Genomic DNA, 10,102 nt, shown 5'->3' with positions numbered 1-10,102 from the left:
AGGGCAGTGGTGTCCACACTGTGGCCCAGGGGCCAGTTGCGGCCCTTTAATTGCCTTTATCCAGCCCTTTGGGCACTGATACACTATTCTGTCATACCAATGATGGGGCACTATTCCTCCAACTAATACCTAATGTGGTGATGCTTACTCCCACTGATGCCAGCAAAATATCCACTTCCGCTATTCATAGTTCGGCCCCTCTAAAATCTGAAGGACAATACACTGGCCCTTTGTTTAGAAAGTTTGGAGACTCTTGGTGTAGGGCATTATATTAGGAATGTATCCATTAAAAGCTTGATACTTTTTTGGGAGCAGCATAGCACTTTGCCAAATGCAGGACTTTAAGGAAACTTGTCAAAGACCAAGTGCTCTAACTATCAAGGAGTATCAGGACGTAATGTAAGAATCATTGAAGCAATAAAACAGCAGCCAAAATTAGTATTGTTAAAATTCTTTATTTAGAAAAATTTAAAAGTATAACAAGTTTTAAAGTAGAATGCCAGCCAAAACTTTTTTGTAGCTTATCAATGTCAATCGCAGGGTTTAGTGCGGCCATTATTGACCCATTCTGCCTTAATCTTTTCCTGGTTTGATAATGTTGTCAATGCCCACCTGTCCATATGACAATCACTCCCACCATTTGTCCTGGTGTCACAGGGACAGGAAGAGAAAATCTTTCCCAATGAGGTCACTCAACAGAAACTTTGACTCTTCTCCACTCTATCCAGAAAAAAATGGAGTTAGGCTTTAACATTTTATAAACTTTAGAAAAGCAGTTTTAATCAGTAGAAGAGATGTTCCAAGATTAATTTGTCATCCCTGCAGACTGAAATTGTAGTTTTAGTGTTCATTGGGTTTGTTCATCATCCTTGCTTGTAGGAAAGGGCAAGGGCCATCATGTTGAATTAGGGACTGCACAGTCCGCGCCCTGGAAAATATGTACAAGAATTATAAATGACAAAACAATATACATTTAAATGAAAAAATATTATTATAACAACTCCATGTCTTTTTGTTGTGGTGTGGATACATTTAGTATAAAATAAAGTTTTTAGAGTTATGGGAGGGGAACATTTCTTAGGCAAGTCTGTTAAAGCATACTGTAAACAGCATTTAGGTAGAGGATGATGATCATGGACCAATCTGTCTGGTTGCAGTTGGATTAAAAAAAAAAATTTGGGTGTGTTTTCCTACTCTTACCCCTAGTTCTCCTTTTAATAAACAGGCATGCTATAAAGTGCATGTGTTTATGGGTCTTAAACCATAAAATGCTTTTGGTGGTCAAGATAAAGCCAACCAGAGTCAATGACAGTTGGCTGCAGATGAGTGAATATTGGAAAATACCATCATTTCTTCCTTCAGGCATATCAGTTGAAAAGCAGTCCAAAGGCCCAGTGGAGTGGAGGGGCAGTAGGCCAAGACAGTTGGGCTCTCAGTTTTTTTTCTTATGGGAAATATTTTAACAAAAGCACCAGCGACCGTAAAGAAATTCAACTTATCTTCACTCCTGCACCACCCCTTCCATTGCAAAATACTCAGTCCCTCTTTGTATAGGGGAGCATGATGTAGTTGTTTACACAAGCAGCGAATCACTAGGCCTGAACATTGTCACATGATGAAAGAGAGAACATCATCACTCCCTGTGAGTTAAAGTGTAAGTAAACCCCACTATCGTTTTCAGCCAAGGAAACTGCCATCTTTGCCTCTGTTTAATATAAAACTACCATGATGCTGCACATGTGATCAGTCATGACACAAGCCATTGGATGGTTTAACAGTTTGATTGAGAGCACAACCAATGGGAGTGTTAAATTTCCGGCATGCCCCGGAAATGAAACTGTTTTATGGATGGGTTTACTTCCGCTTTAAGTAAAACTAAGCATACACTTCGTTTTGCAGGCTGAACAAAACAAATTGAACAGGTTCCCCCCATCCACACTTTGCATCAGCGACGGATAAATCTCTTACTGCAGGTGTTGGATATTGACCAAATTGGATGCAGCTGCTCTTTGGTCAACAATTTTACCTCCAGACTCTTATGATTTTTTACATACAAGGCTGTTTGGCTGGGAGTGTTGGATGTTGAGGTTACTGAATGCTGTTTGGCAGTATTTGGCAAAGTCTGATTAGGTCCCCTACCCTTAATTTCCCCTAGGCCACCTTTCACAAGTAAATCTGGGCTTTCCATGATCACAAGTGTCCTTTTTTATTTAGAGGGCTTTCACACAAGCTGCTATTTTTAGTGCCACTTTACAGTCATTTTAACAGAGCTATTCGGCCTCTAGCGGGCGGTTTTAACCCCCCCGCTAGTGGCCGAAAAGGGGTTAAATCCACCGGCAAAACGTTGCTCTGGCTGGTATCGCAGCGCTGCCCCACTGAATGGGGAGCAGCGGTGGAGGAGTGGTGAGTTACCACTCCTTCACCACTCCAAAGAAGCTGCTGCAGGACTTTTTGTGACACCCTGCCAGTGCACCGCGCCAGTGTGAAAGCCCTGGGGCTTTCACACTAAAGTGAATGGAGCCACTTTTTTCAGGCGCTATTTTTAGCGATGTAGCGCCTGAAAAACGCTGGCAGTGTGAAAGGGGTCTAAGATTATAGCCTACCATTTCTACTAACCTGTTTTCTGCACAGAGCACACATTCACTGCTGTAGGTGTAGCCGTCTGTCCCACAGATTGGCTTATCCTCATACACACATGGATCGGCGTACCTAGAACACAAAGGCTGAACCGGTGTTAACTACTTCTTTAACAGTAATGCAGGTCACCTGCAAACAGTTGAAAATTAAAATCAATAAATAATAAATAATCAATATTTAATCTTTTAAAAGTTCTTGTTTTTTAGTTTGTAATTATATTGGGTATGGGCCAGTCCTGTTTTCTCATTGCATATTCAGGCTTCCAAGTTTGCAGTGCTACTTAAAGTCTGTGATTCATCTGAATCACTGAAAAAATGCACTTTCTGTGTGGCTGATATTTTTTATTAATAGTTGTGAATGGGCTGCCTTAATGCAATACATGTTAACGTGCATGTTGTAACACACTGCAGAAGTTTCAGCACAGTGGCTAAGTGGTTAGTACGTCTGCCTAGCAGCAATAGTCATTGGTTTGAATCCCAATCACGACACTACGTGCCCAGAGTTTGCATGTTCTCCCTGTTCCTGCATCGGTTTCCTCCCCCTCTCGAAAGACATGATGGTAGGTTAATTGGCCCTAGCATGTGTATGTATGAATGTGAGTTAGGTACCTTGACTGTGAGCTCCTTGAGGGCAGGGACTGATGTGAATGAATAATAAATATGTTTAAAGTGCTGTGTAAGTTGATGACACTTGATAAGTACCTGTAATAATTAAAATAATAAAGTGTGATGCCAGCCTTAACATGTATCTCCAGCTTGCCATGCAGCTGCTTTGAGATAAAGAAGAGGAGCCAGTACAGGCTAATTTAACTAAGTTCTCAAGCCTAAATAAAAATACTGCTTTATTTTTTTTCCTAAGACAAGTGGAAATGCTCATGATCACTACCTGGGAAGGTGGATGGTCCACCTTGGATGCAGCCACTTTGAGAGTCTCGGTTACCGCATCCCACTGTCAGATGGACATTGCTACATTGTCCACAGCTCTGCAAGGCTACCCTTGGCAGCCCTGCCAGAGCCTAGATACCGAGGAAAGACAAAGCTGAAGAAAGTTCCCCAAACCTACCTCTCAGTTCTGATTTTTCACATGACACCACCAAGGGGGAAGCTTAGCAGAACTTCCCTTGCTCTGCCAGGAGCCAGTGTATCGAAGGTCTGGTAAATGTTTTAGTGGAAGAAGTGAAACTGATGGGGAAAGGGTGGGAGATTTGTTGGGGGGGGCTTGTTGATGGAGGGTGGTTGGCTAGTGGGGCTTTTGCTAGGAGAGGTGGGATTTTTGCTGGTAGTGGATTTTACGAGGGGAGGGGGATTTTTGCTGGTGAGAGTTTTGCAGGAGTAGGAGGATTTTAGCTAGTGAGGGGTTTTGGTGCAGGGTTGTTTGCTGGTTGGCATTTTTTATGCAGATATTTTTGTGTCCATTTGTTGTCCACATGCTGTCAGTAAATGTCAGTTTGTTGTCTACATATTATCAAAATTGCCTATTTATTGTGGCCCTATTTCCCATTTGCTGCTTAAATACTGCATGTTTGTACATTTGTTACCGGCATATTGTCCCAGTTGGCTGTTTTCTTATGTGTACTGTATATTTGCTGCCTATTGGCTGCCTGAATATTGTAGCATTTTCCCGATTGTTGCCTGTATATTGTATACAGTTGCATGTTTGTTGCCCATATTCTCGGGATAGCTATTTTGTGCCCACTTATTGTGAAGTCACCCCTGATTAGAGGATCATATTTCTATATTGTCTTATATCTGTAGACCTATCACTATCAAAGCACATCACTTTATTATTATGTTTCGCCAGGGGGAGCTATGTGCAATCTTTTAAAAGCTTCCGTTTTATTTTAATTAGCATACAGATATTTCCCCCCTTTGTGCTATTTTTTTTTTTACCTTTTTTTTATTTAGATAAGGAAAATCTTTTTCCATTTTTTTTGGCCCATTAATATTATTTATTTCATTGCGTAATCACTACTAAGTATAGCCATGGCCTCAGGTAATCTTTAATTGCTTATTGAGGGCTATATCTATATGAACACATTCATGTCGTTCTAATAGCAGCATTTTTCTGTCCTTTGTCTTACCACTTGTGGTTTCTTCAAACTCGGTGCTGTAAATGCCAGACCTGCAGGAAGAAAATATGCAATCTGGTATATTAATGTATTCTTTCAGGTACATAAAAACTATTTTTTTTTTACCTTGTTGTAGGCATTAAAAACTATACTACTAGTAGAGTAGCGGAGGGCTGAAATCTGTCTTTATAATAGTCTGCATCTGGAGAGATTTCTTGCTATGTCACCAAAATATTACCTGGGAAACAATGGGAACAGTGGGTTGCAGATTGATGTGGCTGAAAGCTGGTGGAGAGCTTCAGAATTACTTCAAAATTGCTGAGATTCTGGCCAGCATAAAGAGAACACCCAAAAATGAGATGGAGATCCGAATGATCTATCCATAAACATGCGTAATCGTTCCAAGCAAATGTACAGAACTATGCTCTAAGCTAGGGGACAACAACCTAAGTCACATGTATTCTGCACACCCAAAGCCATTTTCAGTTGCACCTATCTACAAAAGTATTTGATATGGAAAAGAAGAAAGGTAACAGCGCTCTCTGCAGGGACAACTCAATCCATACACCAGGTCCACTCACAGGTGCCGAGGCTCAATGTGTCCCAACACACTCCAATGCAACAGTAGTAAGAAGAGCCGGCAACACTGTAATCCTTGAAGTGTCGTTTATTGGTACATCAGAGTGACAGTAAAACAATAAACTGACGCGTTTCTGCAATAGCCTTAGTCCTAGCTGGTTTGAAACAGATATGACAAAAAATATAAATATACTCACATACACATATGCAAATTCCATTGGCCCATCAGGTTAGTGTCACAGAAAATTAACATATTTAATTTATACCACCAATTATTCAAGTGTATGTGAGTATATTTATATTTTTTGCCATATCTGTTTCAAACCAGCTACGACTAAGGCTATTGCCGAAACGCATCAGCTTTATTGTTTTACTGTCACTCTGATGTACCAATAAATGACACTTTAAGGATTACAGTGTTGTGGGCTCTTCTTACTACAAAAGTATTTGATATGTCTCATTACATTTATTTTGTAATATTTTCTTGAAAAAAAAAAGTATCATAAAAAAAAGTAACTTTGCATTAATCTCATTCATTTTACGATCTATACAGTACACACACACACACACACATATATATATATATATATAAATATATATATATATATATATATATATATATATATATATACAGTTAGGTCCATATATATTTGGACACAGGCACAATTTTAGATTGTTTAAGGTATTTATCAAAACATATTCAAGTTATAGTTATATAATGAAGATGAGTTAAAAGTGCACACTCTCAGGTTTCTTTTGAGGGTATGTACATCCAAATCAGAGGAAGGGTTTGAGGAATTACAGCTCTTAAGAATAGCCACCCCCCTTTTTCAATGGACCAAAAGTAGTTGGACAATTGAATCAAAAGCTGTTTCATGGCCAGGTGTGGGCTACTACTTCATTATTTCTTCATCAATTAAGCAGGTAAAAGGTCTGGAGTGGATTCTAAGTGTGGTATTTGCATTTGGAATCTATTGCTGTGAACCTACATCATGCGTTCAAAGGAGATATCCATGCAAGTGAAACAGGCCATTCCAAGGCTTCAGAACCTAAACAAATCCCTGAGAGAGATAGCAGTCACATTAGGAGTAGCCAAATCAACAGTTTGCTACATTTTGAGGAAAGAAGAACACACTGGTGAGCTCAGCAACATAAAAAGGCCTGGACATCTACGACAACAATGGTGGATGATCCCAGGATCCTCTGTATGGTAAAAAAAAAAAACATGTACAACATCCAGGCATGTGAAGGACACTCTCCAGGAGGTGGGCGTATCATTGTCAAAGTCTACAATCAAGAGAAGACTTCACAAGAGCAAATACAGAGGGTTCACCACAAGGTGCAAACCATGTATAGGACTGAACAATAGAAAAGCCAGATTAGACTTTTCTAAAAAAAACATCTAAAAAAAAACAGACCAGTTCTGGAAAAGCATTATTTAGATGGATGAAACAAAGATTATTCTGTACCAGAATGACGAGAAGAAAAAAGTGTGGAGAAGGCTTGGAACAGCTCATGATCCAAAGCACACAACGTCATCTGTAAAACATGGTGGAGGCAGTGTGATGGCATGGGCATGCATGGCTTCCAGTGGCATTGTGTCATTGGTTTTTATTGATGATGTGACAGAAGAGAGAAGCAGCTGGATGAATTCTGTAGTGTTTAGAGATATATTATCAGTTTAGATTCAGCCAAATGCAGCAAAGTTGATTGGACGGCATTTCACAGTACAGATGGACAATGATCCAAAACACACAGCAAAAGCAAACCAGGTGCTTTTGAAGGAAAATAAGTGGAAAATTCTGCAATGGCTGAGTCAATCTCCTGATTTCAACCCAATTAAGCATGCATTTCACTTGCTGAAGGCAAAACTAAAGGCAGAAAAACCGACAAACATAGAACAACTGAAGACAGCTGCAGTTAGAGCCTGGCAAAGCATCAGAAAGGAGAAAACACAGGCTTTGTCCATGGGTTCCAGACTTCAGGCAGTCATTGCCAGTAAAGGATTCTCAACAAAATATAAAAAATTAACATTTTATTTATGATTATATTCATTTGTCCAATTACATTTGAGCCCCTGGAAATGGGGGGACTGTATATAACAATGGTTGCAGTTCCTAAAATGTGTACTATATATTTTCCTTCAATCCCTTGAATTAAAGCTGAAAGTCTGCACTCCAAATTCATTTGGATTGTTTTGTTTTAATTCTTATTCTGGAGCATGCAGAGCCAAAAGTATGAACATTTTGCCTGTGTCCAAATATATATGGCCCTAACTGTATATATATATATATATATATATATATATATATATATATATATATATATATATATATATATATATTTTTTTTTTAACCAAACATTTTATTGAAAGTGATGATTCTCCACAAACCAATGTTTGGTGAAAGTCACATTCAGCCCTGGTTCACATTGGTATGATTTGACATGCAATTTGACATGTCAAATCATATGTCAAATCGGCGGCAATGGCACCATCCTAATCGATGCGACACTGCATTTGCAGCGCCGCCCTGTTTTAAAAAAGTGGTTTCTGTACTACCACCTGTGCCCATCAATGCAGCCCCACCTGTGCCCATCAATGCAGCCCCACCTATGCCCATGATTGCAGCATGAACAGTGCAGAGGAAGAGAGAGGGTGGCCGGATAACAGAGCAGGGATTCCCGCTGTAACAGCTTACATTTTAATTGCTGTCCGCTTACGATCACACAGTCCCGCCTCCTGACCTGGCCCATGTGACAGACAGAACACGTCCTGGCATTGGACTGACGTTCTGTCTGTCACGTGCCGTATCAGGAGGTGGGACTGTGTGTGACCCTGAGCAGACAGCAATTCAAATGTAAGTTGTTACAGCGGGCAATCCCCGCTCTGTGATCCAGCTGGCTCTCCTCTTCCTCCACTCTCTCCTCCTCCGCAGGCGATCGCTGGGAGAATGGCTCCCATGCCTCCCCGCCCCCCGCTCCGAGGTCACCCACGCTCGGAAACAATAATTTTGCACTCGCAGGTTGCGAGTGGAAAATTGGAGGGCAGTATATATTTATATATATATATATATAATATATATATATATATATATATATATATATTAAACAATAAGGGAGAAAAACTTAAAATTGCGCTTCCTCTATTTCTCCCACCTCAGCGCTAAAAGTTTCAGAACTAACACTCAGCATAAAATTATAGAAATAGTTGGTTTGCACCTAAATGTATATATATAAAAGATCATATGACTTTGATTCAAAGTGACCTTGCTAATGTGCTAGTCTGTTGAACAGATATGAGATAGAAAGCTCCTGTAATGGCAATTGATGGCATAAATGACACTTTGGGGTTGATTTACTAAAACTGGAGAGTGCAAAATCTGGTGCAGCTGTGCATGGTAACCAATCAGCTTCCTGTTTTTTTTTGGTCAAAGCTTAATTGAACAAAATGAAGTTAGAAGCAGCTTCTGTGTGCACCAGTTTTATTAAATCTGTCTCTATCTCAATGACAGTGAACACAAGGACAAATGAAGGGTTAAACTCCCTAACAGGTACACAGACAGCAATCAAAACTCGCCTTCCTTTGTGTAAAGCTAAAAAAAACTTTACATATACATAATGGAGATACTATCTTCCTGTGTAAAACTATTTAGTTCCTTTTCCTTTTACAAAATATTAAACATTGATGACTCTCGGGTGGTTTGCTAGTATACAGAAGCTCTTACCAGAGACGAGGCAGACCACCAACACTTGGAGCATGAAGGAATTCATGTCGATCAGTAGAGATGAGTGCAGCTAAGATGAAGCACCTTCCTGTATTTATCTCATATTTGTACAGTTCTCCCTCTTTATCTAAACAGGAAAGATTTACTACAATAATTATCCTGAATTTCCTTGATGATATCATGCTCAACACATCCATAATTACGTAGCCAATTTAAATGTTATTTGTAAGTTAATGTGCAAACACTATGAATAATTGCAGTATATATATATATTGTCTAGTCAGTTTTATATTTAAATACATTACCACTCTTTTTCTATGTTTGATTTACTGACGAGTTGTAAAATTCTTACTATACCATGGGATTTTACCTAAATTAACCAGTGATCTCAAAAACCTAATTGTATGGAAAGTGAACATAAAAGTGATGGTCTTTTGACTGAAGTTCAGTAGAATCTGCAGAGAATTCTCTATCACAAATTCAAAATGTGGAGTTTTAGTAAACCCTCCACTTAGATAACCATATCCTACCTGCTTAGTAACAAAGGGGACCACTGTGCAGAAATAAGTTAGCTTCCCAGGTGTGAAACATACTCATTTCCTCCTCATTGGTCATAAACCACCACAAAAAAATATATTCTTGTTGTAAATTAATAAAATATAATTTTAATTTACAATAGTTAATTATAAAATAAGATAGATGGGTAAGTAGATAGATAGAATGTTAAATAAATAGTGATTGTTTCTCATTAGTTTAATTATGATGATCACCTTGTTTTAAGTTGCCTATCTCAAGCTAAAACTATATTTTGTAGTATTGAATAGAGTACAAAATAGTTAAAATATGACGGCTGTTTCTTTTTGCTGTCATATTACATTTAGGCATTTTCTCTTAATTTTCTGTCCCAAAGACACAATGGCAAGAAAGAGAAATCTTTCCAAAGGTAGGAGATACAACTGTCTTTAACAGAAGAAGGGGGTGCTTGGGTATGTCCAAAAAGGACGGAGGAACTGCACACCATATAAAAGCATCAGAACAATTTATTAAATTCTTAAACACACAGACTGATATACAGACCCCTCTCCCCAGTAAT

At 39.0% G+C, this 10,102-nt stretch overlaps 1 protein-coding gene across 1 annotated transcript; it reads right to left on the bottom strand.

Annotated features, from left to right (window-relative positions):
- Window positions 1–435: 435 nt before the first annotated feature.
- Window positions 436–9,070, bottom strand: LOC143939312 (serine protease inhibitor Kazal-type 1-like). The gene is made up of 4 exons (XM_077460957.1): window positions 9,010–9,070; window positions 4,718–4,758; window positions 2,617–2,723; window positions 436–928 (listed from the first exon to the last, which is right to left on the bottom strand). Exons 1-4 carry the CDS (start codon window positions 9,053–9,055, stop codon window positions 841–843), a joined length of 282 nt encoding a protein of 93 aa, XP_077317083.1. The 5' UTR covers window positions 9,056–9,070; the 3' UTR covers window positions 436–840.
- Window positions 9,071–10,102: the final 1,032 nt, after the last annotated feature.

Source organism: Lithobates pipiens, unplaced genomic scaffold (genome assembly GCF_037356315.1).
Source record: "Lithobates pipiens isolate NorthernLeopardFrog02 unplaced genomic scaffold, aLitPip1_a1.2 Scaffold_10, whole genome shotgun sequence".
Classification (NCBI taxonomy): domain Eukaryota; kingdom Metazoa; phylum Chordata; class Amphibia; order Anura; family Ranidae; genus Lithobates; species Lithobates pipiens.
The sequence above is the reverse complement of the archived record's forward strand: the minus strand, read 5'-3'. Positions and strand labels throughout refer to the sequence as shown.

What these genes read in the sequence shown, in the direction of transcription:
- LOC143939312 (XM_077460957.1), bottom strand. Translation starts at nt 9,055, where the DNA reads ATGAATTCCTTCATGCTCCAAGTGTTGGTGGTCTGCCTCGTCTCTG. An exon ending in GGTGGTCTGCCTCGTCTCTG is followed by an intron (nt 4,759 to 9,009) that starts GTAAGAGCTTCT and finishes TTCTTCCTGCAG; the next exon opens with GTCTGGCATTTACAGCACCG. An exon ending in GTTTGAAGAAACCACAAGTG is followed by an intron (nt 2,724 to 4,717) that starts GTAAGACAAAGG and finishes ACACCGGTTCAG; the next exon opens with CCTTTGTGTTCTAGGTACGC.